Here is a 15,895-nt window from a genome sequence, read left to right as displayed (position 1 = left end):
CGCGGCCACGCAATAAGTATAACGTGCGCACTAAATACTACTTCGTGGCCACGCAATAAGTTTAACGTGCGCACAAAATACTTATTAATAATATCCATAAATCCGCCCCTGTTTTCAGGCTTATGTTAACTGTAATTGCTTATCTTGGACAGGCTGCTATGTAAACGGGCCTTTAGTCCTTCGTTTAGCTATGCTGCGGTTGTTTACACTACGCCTTTTCCAGCTAAAATAGCGTCTTGGCAACAAATGTCACGTGACTGGCGGAGACCGACTGGGTAAGCAAATCGAGCGCGCCTTAGACCTTAGAGAAGGCGCGCTCGATTTGCTTACCCAGTTGTCCAGGAATGATGTTAATATTATTAATAAGTATTTCGTGCGCACGTTATACTTATAGCGTGGCCACGAAATACTACTTTGTGCGCACGAAATACTACTTCGTGGCCACAATAAAAAAAAAATTTTTGACCATGTCATCAGAGGGGCTCCGTAGGATCTAATACAAATAAATGTGGGAAAACATCCAGTGATATGAGTACTTTTAAAGGCACTGCATGTTTTTTGCTTAGTTTGTGCTCGGTAGACGTCAACATTTTTATTATTCACCGTAGCATCTTTTCAAATCGCACCATCCTAGGATTTTATAGAGATATGCCCTAATAGTCCAAAGTGACCAACCAAGCTGTTAGTGTGAAGCTGGCCTTTCTGCAGACAGAACTGTCCTCATTCAAGCTCTGGATTCATTCTACAGAGTTCCCGCTGTCCCTCCCTTCACCTCATGTTTTCTTTTCTCTTGTCCAGTGGAGTCTGCAGCGCTCTGGGAGGAGAGCATAGACTCCTCCAGTCGAGGTTTGTTTTCAGCCCTTAAACGGCCAGCATGACGCAACAGCTTTTTCATTATGGGATCCTTAAACACGATGTTCTGAGCATGTGAACCATGTTTGAAAATGTTTAGTTGTTGAACACTAATTAGGCAAGAAGGTTTTTCTGCATGTAGTTTGCATGTCTCCCTCATGCATGGTTCCCCTGGTGCCCCTCCCACAGTAGCGTGCATGGTTTTATTCTGTGCTGGGCGAACCCCGCCTCTCCCCTGATGACCGGAGACAGGCACTGGCCCAAAGCAGGCACACATCACTAACTACTAATCCCTGCTTTCTTCTTGTTCTAACTTGTGCAGTGGGGTGAATTTTGACTGTGAGAGCCCAGCATGAAGAAACATCTGCATGTTTTATAGCTCTACAGGCTGTTTAAGCCCCCTCTCATTGAGAGCAGCTCTGATTTAGCTGTTTGCTTCACAGATCCCAGCCAAAGTGCCGCCGCTGCAGGGAAGCAGGCCTCAGGGGCTCGAAGGATGATTGCCATTTTTGACTATGATCCCAGAGAGAGCTCCCCCAACACTGATATAGAGGTCTGACCCCACACCTGACCTTTTATTTTAGCTTTTTACTTGCTCTATCTGCTATATGTATCAAATATTCTTTTCTGATTTAACTCTGTTCAGGCGGAGCTGACTTTCAGCGCAGGAGACATCATTCACGTCCTTGGGGACATGGACGAAGATGGTTTCTTCTACGTGAGTTTGAGATTGAGGAAGTTTGTCAATCCTTCAACCTTAGATCTTCTACAACTTTCTAAATATTTCTAGAAAATGCAAAAGGAAGGAAGTTATACAACATCTACAATGATTGGCCTGCATTTGTGCAAAACAATCCCTAATAGTTCAAACCCTCAGCGTAGCAGCATCTTAAAACATCTTATATTTAATCATAAATTACAAGTTTTAAAATGCCCTAAGGATCTAAAAGGCCTCTTTGAATAAGATGCTTATTACTTTATTGCATGTACATTTCTTTAGTTAATTGTTTCTACCTGAGAAATAAACATTGTCGACTTTTGTTTGTTTATTTTATCTAATAGTTCAGGCTGAAGGCTGTGGGATTAGGATTTTATGTGTCAGGCAAAACCAAAGCATTGCAAAATTATAATTAAAAAGAATCCTTTGTGGCTTATTTATTCAGAAAAGTGAATTAAAACCAAATTAAATTAATTGGCTTTAAAAGTCATCTGATAGGTAAATAGACTTTACTGGAGAAGAAATTAAATCTGCTCATTTCTATGGTGTGAAATAATTGGAGGAAAACAGCATCATAAAGACCAGAAGTCAGCAGACAAGTCATGTAGAAAGACTTGTAGAAAGTTAAAAGGATTAGATTCTAATCCAAGGCCTAAAAACAATGAGGGAAGTGCAACTACAAACCAACATGTACCCCTGGGGGACACTGGAGGAGCTGCAGAGAACACTAGCTCAGGTGGCCTTGATAAGACGAAGGGAAAGAAACACAAAGTATCCATCTTGGAAACCAGCAAACAACTTGAGCAAATTACCTAGTCAAATAAGATTTATATAAAACCTTTTGGTTCAAAATGCTAAGTGACAGAAAAATAAGACTAAATCATCTTTAAAAGAAAAAAAAAAAAAAAAAAAAAAAAAAATATATATATATATATATATATATATATATATATATATATATATATATATATATATATATATATGTATATATATACCTACTAGTGTAGAGCAGAGTGGTTAAAGCATCTTCATGTGGTGGAAATGCTTTTCATTAGAGCTAACATATATTTTGCAAATCGATTAATCTGTCAGTTATTTTTCTTGATTAATCAATTAATAATTAGATAATAAAAGGTTCTTTAAAGGAGAGTTTTTACAAAATTGAACCAGGTCAAATTAAAATTTCCCACTTGAAGAGTTCTGGATAAAGCATATTGACAGACAAAAAAATTTTTTTTATCTTAAATGCAAAATGTTAAATATTTTTTTCACAATTATGATATAATCACTGCTCTAAGTGTGTCGCTCTGTCAACTAAAGGCATATTTTATAGTCTCTATACTCCAGTTAACGATTAATCGATTGCTAAATTAGTTGACAATTTTTTTCAATGATCACTTAATCACGATTAATCCGATTAATTGTGTCAGCCCTACTTTTCATCAGCATGGAAACTGTTCACCTTTCCTCCTATCTCACCTTTTTGCACTACGTTCAGACGCTCTGTCATTAAAGCCGATTTTAGCTGCAAGAAGATTAAAAGGTTTGAGGGGTGTGAATACTTTTGAAAGGCACTGCAGAGGATGAGAACATATGGAGTTACATCTGTGTGTAAAGCATCTATAGAATTCAAAACAAGCAGTTGACAAACATGAGGCCATGAGACAGAGGCTGAGATGCTGCTGCTACCGAAGAGCCTGAGTTCCTTGTGTGATAATAAAGAAATGAACCATATAGAGTTTCAGATCCAGCCTTTCTAGAGAATATTTCTCATTCCTCTTTCAGGGAGAGCTGAACGGACACAGAGGCTTGGTTCCCTCCAACTTCCTACAAGCCTTCCCTGATGAACCAGAACCAGCCAGTGTCCAGAACCCGGCCCCAGAACTCAGGAAAGAATCCCAGGTAACTCAGTCCGTCTGTCCATCGACAGCTCACATGTTGGTAACCACCTGATTTGTGTTGCCATTCTTTGGGTTGCTAGAATCCACAAGTTCTTCAGATTCTGCATTCTCACATTGCATGATGGCTGTTTGTTCCTGTTTTCTCTAACTCTGCCTGTTGCATCTCTTTGGTCGACATTTTTCCTGCATGCAGAAGCAAAAACGATCTGTACACTTTGAGACTTGATCGTAAGTGTTTTGGACTAACAGAACCATTGAATCCCACTCCTGTGCTGTTAAGAACCTCCTTTATAGTTCCGCCTTCCCTCCTCCAGCACATGTTAGCCTTGCTTATTCAAACACACATAAATAAAAGCTTCCCCTTTTTGTAAATACTCATTCTTTATAATATAAATCTATACTAAAGCTTGGCTTTACCTCTTGTAGAATAGTTGCACATCCTCTTCAGAACAAGACTTGGATCCCACAGCAGCAGAAGAGGCTTCACGCCCCCCAGCTGACCCCTTTAGTCCAGACATGACCCAACAAACAGGCCGTCTACCCCAGCTAGAAGCCACCGCTTGTCCAGCCCCTGTCCTGGACACTGCTCCAGATCCAGCCGCAGGACAGGTCTGCTGCTCTCCTTCGGACAGCACGGCATCCTCAGAGTCCACTGTTCAGCCCAAGAAGAAGAAGAGCTTTTTCTCCAAAGGCAAGAAACTGTTAAAAAAACTGGGATCCAGCAAGAAAGAATAAGACCCTGGACACTCACATCACGTTTTAAGCACTTTTTCTGTCTGTACCGTTGGTCTCATTTGGTAACTGATACTGTTTGCAGTGAGCTGATGCTTTAAACATCAGGAACTAAACATTTGCCTTAGACCAGCTGTAAACTTGGACTTAGACACGCAGCATGCATCACCGCATGTGGAACCACGCAAACTCGCTGATGTTACTCTAAATTTCCTCTGCGTCGTCAGAGTTAAAAACATGGCAATAATTAAAGGAAATGCAAGAACTATTTACTTATTTAATGCTGAGCAGTGTTGATTAGGAGGCCGGACGTTACCCAGACTCACACGGCCGAGTCAACGTTAGCTTTAACGCTCATATGCGTGTGCCACCTTATTTATTCATCTACAGCCATCAGACAGAAACAGCACTTCTTTCTTTCTCCTTCTGTCTGGCTGTTAAAAAATGCACTATCCATCCTGTAGGGATGTCTTTATGTTATATCGCCAGGTGTTTTTTCATACTAAGTCATATTTATATGTGTATGTATGAAGTAGCATCAGATGTTAGCTGGTTAGCTTGGAACCGTTGGTCCTGATCGGTGTTTTTAAACCTCGAACCACTGTGTTTTGGAGTCGAAGCGAGGCAAATAAAATCCACTAGCGGTCTGTGTGAGTTAATTACAGGCACAGATGTGAAAGTCTTTAAATACATTTAGATTTTGTTGTAGCGACGCTTTCTTCACACTAAGAACGTGAAAAAAATCTAACTTTTAGCTAAAAAGAGACAAATGTTTGGTCCCTCATAAATCCTCCACAGTCACTTATCTTAACACACTTTAAGGGTGTGGAAGGTTTATTTTGCGCCATTTTTCTGTCATTTTCCCAATATAATGACGGATTTGGTCATTGCTTTGAACCCAGTTAGCTCTATAGCCGCCAGCATTCCCCATATGGACCAGGAAGGGGTCGATTTAGCTCATAATAGGCTAACAGCTAACTCATCCTACAGACACATGAACAAACTTCTTGTTAATTTTAAGCAGACTGAGCCCTCCTCACCCCTCTTTACTAACACAAACCCGAGCTTTTCTCATGCCTCCCACCTTTAATCTGCTCACAGATGCTCGCCCACTCATCAGCTTAGAAACTACAGGCCCGTTCATTGATTTGATTCAGGTTGGTTCTTCCGGAAACCAAAGGAAAGAACCTGATTAGAGCGACAGAGAGCAGTTTGCCGGGCGCTGTGGCTTGACTCTGGTTTGATGGTTTGAATGTAGCATTTCACAGGAGCATCACTTCCTGCGTTCGAGCAGAGCGTCTGCACTGAATGATACTCTCCCCTATGTCTTCTCTTTCACCTCCATATTAGGAGTAAAGTGAACTCTGTGTTACAACATAAATGTTCACTATTAGCATATGCAGCGTAGTTAGGATTTCTGTCAACTCATTTTCACCAGAACCATAGTGAAGTGTTTAGAAATGCTGCCTAGCTTTGACTTTAGTTCTACATAACGCTCTGTTAGAGGATTAGGACCAAGCTTTGTTGTTTATAACGTTGCTTATTGATTAAAGCGGAGCTGCAGTAGGCGTTCGGTTTGGTTGCAGACGTGTGGAGCGGGCCCTCTTTCACCAGTTTCCCTGTCTCCGTCTGTGCTGCCCTCAGGCAGCTCCTCAGGTTTTCATCTGTAGTGTTTTTAGGCACATGTTAGATCTAGTCATCACCAAGCTGCAGAATATGCCAAAATGTTAGGTGCTTTGCTTTTTACCACAGTTATGAGAGACCTAATATTCCCAGCAGCGATGGGAAGTGGGAGGGATTTCACCGGGATGGGTTAGGGTTCCTTAATTATTTTTTTTTTGCAATATTTCAGTTAATTTATAAAGGGAGCACGAAAATGCCAAGAATGAAACAAGGGGACGGTTTGTCAAAGACACTTTAGATGAGGAGTCGGCGGGATAGATGCAAGCCAGAGGCAGTACTGTAAGCTTTCTTTTCTTGTGTTTCTTTTTTTCTCTACTTTGTGTTTTAACAAAGGGTGGATGCTCCAAAGTTGGCGAAATGTTCAGCAGATGGTTGTAATGTATTCGACGGCCTTTAATGTACCAGTCTAGACCTCTTATCTGCTGCGTAGCAACACGAGGGGCTCCTCCGCTCAGTGGCTCGGACTTAGACCCATGTAGATAGTTTTAGCTCAGATGATCATATCTAGCCTTACAAGAAGACCTTGTTTAGTCTTAATATGTTGTTTACAGGACGTTTGCATGCATGTTCTACCCATGTTCGCCTTATTTACGTTGCTGTCACATCTCAGCTGGCTAGGCAGGATCGAAGCTGCAGCGGGAGAGAAGCTGTGTGTATATACGGTTATATTTTCACAGAAAATCTTTCTGTCTTTCCTCATCTACATTCATTGTTAAAAAAAAATACTGATGAACCTTTTTATATATGATTATTCTTTTATTGCCCTTTCTGAAAGCTCATCTGTATATATTTTGACAATATTTTATTTTGCTGTTTTTTTGCATGTCCGAGCCGCGTTGTTGTTGGAGGACTGTAGTTCAGACAGATATTCTTGACTTGAAAATGTGGTGAATTCTTTCAATATTTTTTTTTTTTTTACTGAAATAAAATATGTATATTTTCACAGAAAAAAGGTGAAACTGGTCTTACTTGAAAAAAAAAGAAAAAACAGAAGATAAAAGGATTGTTTTCTAATGCATCTTTATTATTTCACAGCATACAGATGATCATGAAAGCTTTGCTGTGCACGTATTTCCCAGCAGGTGATGGTAAAGTGGAGAAAGAGGAGCCGGCTCTGCTCGGCGCCACACTCTGCCCATGTGAACCGACTGTTGCAACACTCTGGGTAACGTGTGGCCCCGCGAGACAAAGCAGCTTCCTCTTTTCTCTCTCCGACTTCCTGCGATGGACGCCCTGCCGGGCTCCGCTCGGCTCCCTGAAGCAAACAGTACACTCATCCATAAAGTAGGAAACACTACACTGTGGCGAGGAGTTTAGTAGTGCTTTCTACTTTATGGATGACTGCACTGTACATCCAGCGTTCCTCTGCGGTCTTCTCTCTTCTTCTGCACCTGTTTGGGTTCCTGCAGCTGCACCAACCCCCATCCTCTGATGTCTGTCAGCCCGAAAAACCTCACGTCTCAACTGCTTCTATGCAAAACCAGAACACGTTCACTTCCTGGTTTGTCATAAAACATCGGTATGCATGGCCTACTTCGAAAGCAAATCAATGATTCGCTAACATGTCAAACCCCAGAGAAGACAAAGAAAATGGCCAAAATCAGCCTGAAGACCCCACCCTTCCATTTCTTTTTTTTTTTAAGCTTTAGAGCAGTTTTAAAACCGACTAACAGCGGAAGCGCTATCTCAAGGAAGCCATTTTAAGACATGAGTAAGCTTTTCTGTCTGCTTCGTGGTTCGCTCAGAAGTTAGTCGAAGCAGGGTTACAAGATATCACTTTCAAATTTAGCTATCTACAGATACCATGACGATACATTTACAAATTCATTAAAGAAAACATTTTTGGTTTGAAATGCTTAACATAAACAGTAAATAAGCTTTAAAAATAAACAGCAAAAGACAAAAAATATATACAAAAGGTTTCGAGAAGTAACAAAGCAAAAAAAAAAAATCACCTCGATAGAAATAATCTTGATTGAATTGATTAATAAAAGGCGTCATCTTCCCCTCATACTTTACCCTTTTTCTATCGATTGCCTAGTCAAAGCGACGACCCCCCCCCCACCGGCCTTGCAGGTGTCTTCTGTCCGTCCAAGAAGTGAGTGAAGAAGAAGAAGAAGCTCCCTCCTTTTGAAGCCTCCTCAGCCACGTGACGCCACCCACAGGAAGAGGTTTAACAGTCACAGGCTGCTCTTCCGGCCCTCTCTTTGCCTCTCTGCAGACACCGCTCTTTCCCCCCCCTTTTAGAAAAAAAAAAAAAAAACACTTTACATTTTATTACAAAAAAGAAAAATCTTAAATCTAACGATGAGCATGCTTTAATTGGTTCTTAAGTCACCTCAGGCTGGTTGCTCGGGTCCCACCAGAACATTCTGACATGTTTCGAAAAAAGGCGATTGCAACACAGCTTTGTTCTCACAGGTGGACGGGACACTTTAACCAATTTAGGTCAACATTTAAAAGGTTTAAGATTTAATGCTCTGTGCTGCATGTAATGAATATTAGCTATTCTTTATTGGGGGAAGGGGGGTTGCAGCAGTCAGACTATGGTGCAGTTGGTGTTGGTGGAGCATTTCCTGTGAGATGATAATCTAACCCTCCTTCACTCCCTTTATTGTCTTTGTTCTGAAGCTGTTTGTTATTTTAAAAGTCATTTAGATTGAATATCTTCCTTTACCTGGAAGAATACATTAAATTCATCTGGTTAGTCCAAATGTTTAGGTCCTTTTGCCGATGAAGCAATCTTCAAACATAGTGTGCTGCTTATCATATAGATTAACGTTCTGGTTGTCTGCAGCGAAACACCACAGGTTTCAATTCCCCCCCCAGTACTGCTCGTTCTTTAACCTGGAAGTGGGTGTTTGAGTCATGCAGCCCGTACCCTACCAGGTAGGGATATAATCTGGGTAAGTATCAGATGGATGCCCCTATAAATATAAACCAAACTTTAAACAAAAAAGGTTGTTCCTTTTGTTTAAAGTTATTTTATTAAGTTCTATCCCATTTGGACGTCACTGCCAGTCAGCTGGCTGAACAAAAAAGGTTTCCACCTCTCTTGCAGGAAAGTCTTTGGCTCTTTGGAAATACTTCTGGTTGCATTAAAGAGTGTAGAAACAGGAGCTGCTGGTTTAAAACTACAGCTTTCAAGCAGAGTCTCTTTTAAGCAGCCAGCTGCTAGGATGAATTTAGCAATGACTGACCTAATAACCATTTGATTGCACCTTCTGATACTTTTATTTCTTGCTGAAAAGCAGAAAATGTTTTTCAAAAGCTTCACTTAATGCTGCAGATTTATATTCCATGTTGTGTGAAAATCCAAATAGAAATAATTCTATAATTATGTTATGAACATGTTTTATTGCTAAGCATGAATAGAAATTATTTTTTTTTACTTTTCTTTGTTCTTCTTGCATAATTTTCTTTTAAGGAACATCGTCTGTAACCTTTTCAAACCTACATTAGGCAAACCGAGCAGCACATGTGTTAAGCAGCTGCCTGACCATCTAATATCAGTTTCCTGTTCTCCATGAAGCACCTTTGCTTAAAAAATAGTTGTTGAATTTAATCAGGATTTTCTCTAAAGTCTATTGACGTAAACAAAGCAAGAAACAACTTCTACATTAGCGGCCCAACGTTTATTTTAGGAGTAATGTTTTTTTTCCAGTTTTCATTAAAACATGTTATTAACTCCTAAAAAATGAAAACCTTTTTGAAAGACCTGGATTTTTATTACGTATTAAACTGCAACAGTAAGTAGTTTATAGAGAGAACTAATTTTCAGCTTATCAACTTAAATTAAATATCCCTGAATAGTTTTATAGGGCAATGCATTTATTTAGGTCTTTTTCTAGTTTTGAATATCTATAATGGTTACCATAGAACATTTTTAGTAGTGTTAAATATTGCTGCAGAATCTCTGTGTCTTTATAAGTTTTTTATATATATTCTCCTGCCAAATCTTTCATATCTCTTTATCTACCAATCATATGAAAGACTTTTCTTAAAATATAAAGCATAAAAACATGGTAACATCTGTAGGTTATTTGAGTTTTAAGGAAACTAAATCCATGACTGCAGGGTTATGGTTAAATTCCTTTTTATGTTTTAATAACCTGTTGTAATGTTAAAGCCATCAGAATAAAAGATTACTACACTGTTATATATTAAAGGCATATAGTTGTAATAAAAAGGCCAAATAAAAATATCTAGACTTAAATAGTTTAAGTGTAAATACTTTGATGTAGGTCTGTGCTAAATGCTAAGAAAATACGGGATGAATAGATCAACTTATCTAGTGATTGTAAAAAAAAAAAAAAAAAACTGTCATAAAAAAAACTAAAGTACTTATTGTTTAATATTTCTATTGCAAAAAATAAAAAAAAGACTAAAATTTTCTATTAGCAGAATGCTAAGGCTAACTTGAGTTAGCTGGTAGCATCCGCTAAAGCTAACAATAGGAAAACTTTTTTGTTTTGTTTTTATGAGGTGGACAGAAAGATGTATTATAGTAGTTTATTTAACCTAAAAGGGTTTATTTGATGAAATAAAAAAAAACAAAACAATTAAATAATTAAAAGGAACAGCTAAACTCAAAATGTCCTGATAAAAGCTAATTAGCTTTTTTCCAGTGTCAAAGTGACAGTTAAAAAACAGGTTTATCTTAAAAAAAATATAAAGTGAATATCATAGTTTGATCTTTATAAAATATATGGTACAGGTTTTGATCCTTTTCTTTACAATTAGGCGCATATAATTTAAATCTTTTATGTATTTAATTAGAATAGCCCACAATAGTGAGTCATTGTGAAGTAGAAGTGAAAGGATAATTTGATTTTACTTATATCTTTAAAAAAAGACTTGAAAAAAGTGTGGGACGTGTTGTTTTCTGTTCAACTCCTTTTTACTGTTAAACCCCCTCGCTGAACTCTAACAAGACTTTATCAATGTGGCCAACTTTTCTGGAGCTTTATGTCAAAGACTGACATCTCTGAATAAATTCAAATTCAGAGGTCTCTTACATTTAATGTTATCTTTGTATAAATTCTTCTTTTCTGTAAAGAATGGGATAGAGAACGTTGGTGAACAAACAGTATGAAAAAGAGGAAGTGATCCTCCTAAACATCCACCTGCTGCTTGAACCACATTTAAAACTGGTTCCAATATATGCAACACTTTCCACATTTACAGAACTTTTAAATAACTTTCTGTTGGTTTTCCACATAAATATTACCATTTAAAAAAAATGGTAGTTATGAGACTCTGACAAAATATGGAAACTTTTAAGACTATATATATCTATGTAACGCATTATAAATCTAATGTTTGTGGCTCAGAACCAATGTGATAAAATAATACTGGTCTTCATGTGTTGCCTGTCCTCCATAGATTTAGCCTTTACACTGCAAAAACGATCTAGAAATAAGTAAAAAAAAATTCTTAAATTAAGTGTATTTAGCCTTAATTTGAGTAGGTAAATGAAATAGTTTGCCAATGGAATGAGTATTTCCACTCAGAAAATAAGATAACTAGATAAAATGCACTTGAATTAAGACAATGCAATTGTGTTTTCTTATTTTAAGCATAAATTGTCTTGCTCCATTGGCAAAATGTCTCTTTTACCTCCTCAATCCAAGAACAAATGCACTGACTTATCTAGATTTGGATTTTTTCCAGTGTAGGAAGACATCCCAGCTCCCTGTGTGACCAGTGGAGCAATGCTTTCCCAACACGATGCTGCCTCTCCTGATAGACCTTATCTGGGCTGTCAGCCACTTCCACTCCCTGCTCCCAACCCCCATGAAGCTGCTGTTGGGTGTCGACACCACCCTGGCCTCTCCTGGACCGAGCAGCTTCAGTAACTCAGCTCACAAAATATATATATATATATATATATATATATATATATATATATATATATATATATATATATATATATATATATATATATATATATATATATATATATATATATATATATATATAGTGTTGGTGACGTTTACCAATTTCTCCTTTTAAGATCTGTTAATAACAGTTTTAATTGCAGTTACATAAGCTCATGTTTTTAGTAGAAGTGTATCTAACTGATTTTTGTTTATTTTAGTTTCTTTAAGGTCAGCTTTTAGTTCCAATTTCCCAACTTTCTTTTTGGGTGTAAATGGTACATATAAGAGGTGACAGAGAGGCTAGTTAACTACACATATCTTTAACATCGCCCAAAAAAATGGATGAGTAGTGGAGGGAAAAAAGCTGCATCATAAAGGATTTCATTAGATGCTATCTACAAGCCAGCTGTTGCTCAGGGATAATGTCAGAAAAAATGCTAAAAATTAGATGGATTCTGCAAAAGTTTCCTTTTTTTACTTTTAAAATTCAGTTGTAATTATGATTTTTATATATATATATATATATATATATATATATATATATATATGTATATATATATATGTATATATATATATGTATATATATATATGTATATGTATATATATATATATATATATATATGTATATATATATATATGTATATATATATATATATATGTATATATATATGTATATATATATGTATATATATATATATGTATATATATATGTATATATATATATATGTATATATATATGTATATATATATATGTATATATATATGTATATATATATGTATATATATATGTATATATATATATATATATATATATATGTATATATTAAGGTGATAGCTTCAGTTGCGGTTAGATGGTATTTTAGTTTTCATCTAATAAATATTATTTTATGTTATTGTGGACCCAGTTAGAAAAACAAACTCTTAATTTGCTACAGCTGAATTTATCCGTTCTGTTTAGGTTCCAATTCTGATTTGATTAAAACTGGTATTTCTTTTTAATAAGTCAAAAATATGTAATATTTTTGAATTATAAAGGGTCAATGACCTGATATATATCAGGTCATTTAGCAACTAATTATTTCAGTTTTTGATTTTAAGTAAATAAAATTAACATTTTCAAACCAGAATTACACATTTTTTAATTGAACATCAGATTTGACATGGAAATGTCCCTTCATTCAGTCCAGAACTAACAGCAGCGCTTTGTTTCTGCTGCTCTCTTAATATATTTTAAAATATAAACTATTTGCTTGTTTTTTTTTCTGTTTCATGCTTTTCTGCATTGCTAAAGGTGGCCGGCGATATACCAACATAGCTTATGTACTAGAGAAAATCTTGTATTTGTGATACAGTATGATAATTAAAAAGGTGCAGTTCATATTAATGAGCACATTATATCTAAATATGCCAGATTGTAGCCATATGCTAATCTCCATCTGTAATCCCTGGACAGGTTGATGTTAACATAACATTTAAAGCATGAGACACATGTATAACAAACAGGCCTGACAAAAACAGTATGTTAAGGTTCACTCACAGCAGCAGACAGGATGGAGACAGAAAGGAATAATTACACACTGATATACTGGTACTCAAGAAAGTAAATTTGTTTAAAAACTGCAAATGAAGCAGCATATCGGTTTTATATCTGAGCTTTCGTCTTTGTGGGCACTTCTCCGCAGACCTGGTTTGTTTCATATGTCTAGGTAATCTAAAAAAAGGTTTAAATAACTAGAATCTTTACCCTACAGAACATTTATGAAAGCTACAAAGCTGAAAAAAAATGACAATTGCATCATACATTAAACATTTTACATACCAGACAGATAATAAAGATAAGAAACTGCTTTTAACCATGATTTCATTTGTAGACAACTACCAAATCTGCCCCTCTATTAGAGGATCATAAATGAACTGTGATTAGATATATTATTTGGAAAGTTGGTTGTAATTCATGAGTTCCCATGCATAGATCTCATTAAAGCTGCTTAATCAGCTTTGGGGGAGTGGTGGCCTAGTGGTTAGGGCATAGAGCTTGGAATCCAGAGGGTTTGAGTTTGAGCCCCACTCACACAGACTGACACTCTGGGTCCCTGAGCAAAAAAGACCCTTAACCCCACACTTCACTTGTTTAGGATTCAGCAGAGGTGTAAAGTAACAAAGTAAAAATACTTCCTTACTGTACTTATGTACACTTTTTAGGTATCTATACTTTACTCCATTACTTATTTTTCTTCCTACTTCTGACTTCTACTCATTACATTTTCACACAAGTATCTGTACTTTCTTTTCCTTACATTTTTAAAACAAATGTTACTAATAATTCTTGGCTTTAGTTTAATGTTTATAAATATTTATTTCACGTCATCTGCTCCATCCAATGCAGATCATTGGCTCCATCCACATCTAGTGAAAACTGGTGTAACTGGATGAGTTATATAACGCAAACACTCATTGGTTAGCTAAAGGAAATCATCAGAAGCAAACGTGAATTGTCTATGCCATGCTAAAATGACGGATTTAGAAAAAGATGTTGAAATGTCTGAAAGGTCGGACACAGGCGAGAGCGTATCGGGAGACGGAGACCAACAAGACCTCCCTCATCCTTGGCCCTATCTCAAAGAATTTTTCAAAATAGTTAAAAATTGAGCTTTTAATTCATATAGGGGCATCTGGCTGTTTTTTAAAGGTTACTTTATTTTTGGAGCACATACTTTTTCACTTTTATTTGAGTAAAGAGGTCAAGTTGATACTTCAACTTTTACCAGAGTGTTTTTATACTGCAGTATCTATACTTCTACTTAAGTAACAAATGTGCGTACTTTAGACACCACTGGTGACAATGTAATTGCAATAAAGGTGGTAGAATAAAATAACAATCATTACTTGGTCTAAATAGATTCAACAATGGAGGGAGGGGGGATCTAAACGGTAGGGACTCCAGCAAACCCTGGAGAGAGCAAGAAAACCTTCCTATTAGCTGCTGATCTACCAAGTCTAAGATTAATTTGACAACTCCTCCAAAGGAACAAAAACAACCCTAAAAAACACTGGAGTACACTGCAAAAAATGTAAATCTAAATAAGTAATTTTTTCTTAAAACAAGTGCATTTTTTCTAAAATTGAGGATCTAAGTGATACACTTTGCCAATGGAACAAGACAATTTACATTTGAAATAAGAAAAAAAATATTTCTTAGTCTTATTTCAAGTGCATATTTTCTAATGATCTTATTTTAAGTGTAAAAATACTCATTCCGTTGGCAAACTATCTTATTTACCTGCTCAAATTAAGGGTAAATATACTTGAATTAAGACATTTTTACTTAATTTCAGATCATTTTTGCAGTGTAGAGCTTAGTCTAAGTCAGTGTTTATGATTAAGTAAAAACTAACTGTTGGGAAAGTATTCTGTAGACTGATGAAGCAAAAGTGGAACGTTAAGGCGTCTATCTCATCCCATACTATCAGTCAGACATAGTGGTGGAAGTGTGATGGTCTGGGACTGCTTTGCTACTTCTGATTAAATAATCAATTCTCCTCGAAAAGTATGTCCAGCAATCAAGAACCCTTTTGTAGAGAAGCTGCAGGCCTCCGGATGACTTGAAGAACAATAAAAAGAAGGTTTTGGAGTGGCCTAGTCAAAGTATGGATGTAAATCTGATGGTGAACTATCATTTGCTCTACAGGGACTGATCACAGACACCGGATGGCTGCTGCTGTTGCTAAAGAGAAGGCGTTTACTTTTCCACATAGCACCAGCTTACTTTGAATGGTCCTTTTTTTCCCTCCATAAATGAAACTATTACTGAAAACAGTTTTTGTATTTTCCCACGTCAACTTCAGGACTTGTCTTTCATTTTGTAGATCTAAAAACAAAATTCAAAACAGTAGAAATCTGTAAGCCCTGGGTGTTAATCTCAATAAGCCAGATATGACTCAGAGAAACAAAAAAGATTTCTGTAGTACTGCAGAACAAAAAAACAGAATCCAGGGTCAAACCAGCAAAGCTTGATTTCCCTGTAAAAGGAATTGAAAGCCTTCAGTACGCTGAGCTGCTCTCGCTTCTCTCGCTGCTTTCTAATCTGCCGAACAGAGGAAGTGTTTGCCTTATGAAACATACACTCA

At 36.8% G+C, this 15,895-nt stretch overlaps 1 protein-coding gene across 3 annotated transcripts in view; it reads left to right on the top strand.

The window, feature by feature from the left end:
* Nucleotides 1–6,816, top strand: part of LOC119785595 (RIMS-binding protein 2) — a 98,252-nt gene extending 91,436 nt beyond the window's left edge. For 2 of the 3 annotated variants that reach the window (XM_038288323.1, XM_038288324.1), the window contains 5 exons: nt 799–846; nt 1,296–1,405; nt 1,499–1,570; nt 3,356–3,472; nt 3,898–6,815. In XM_038288323.1, coding sequence (XP_038144251.1) covers nt 799–846; nt 1,296–1,405; nt 1,499–1,570; nt 3,356–3,472; nt 3,898–4,206 — 656 coding nt within the window. In that variant the 3' untranslated portion in view covers nt 4,207–6,815. Of the gene's footprint in view, nt 1–798; nt 847–1,295; nt 1,406–1,498; nt 1,571–3,355; nt 3,473–3,897 lie in introns of all 3 variants that reach the window. The other variant, XM_038288322.1, reaches the window with a different exon arrangement.
* The last annotated feature ends 9,079 nt before the right edge of the window (nt 6,817–15,895 follow it).

The sequence above is a fragment of the Cyprinodon tularosa genome, unplaced genomic scaffold, assembly GCF_016077235.1.
Source record: "Cyprinodon tularosa strain WSP-4 unplaced genomic scaffold, ASM1607723v1 ctg251, whole genome shotgun sequence".
NCBI classification, from domain to species: Eukaryota; Metazoa; Chordata; class Actinopteri; order Cyprinodontiformes; family Cyprinodontidae; genus Cyprinodon; species Cyprinodon tularosa.
Note: the sequence above shows the minus strand (reverse complement) of the source record. Positions and strands in the feature narration are given on the sequence as shown.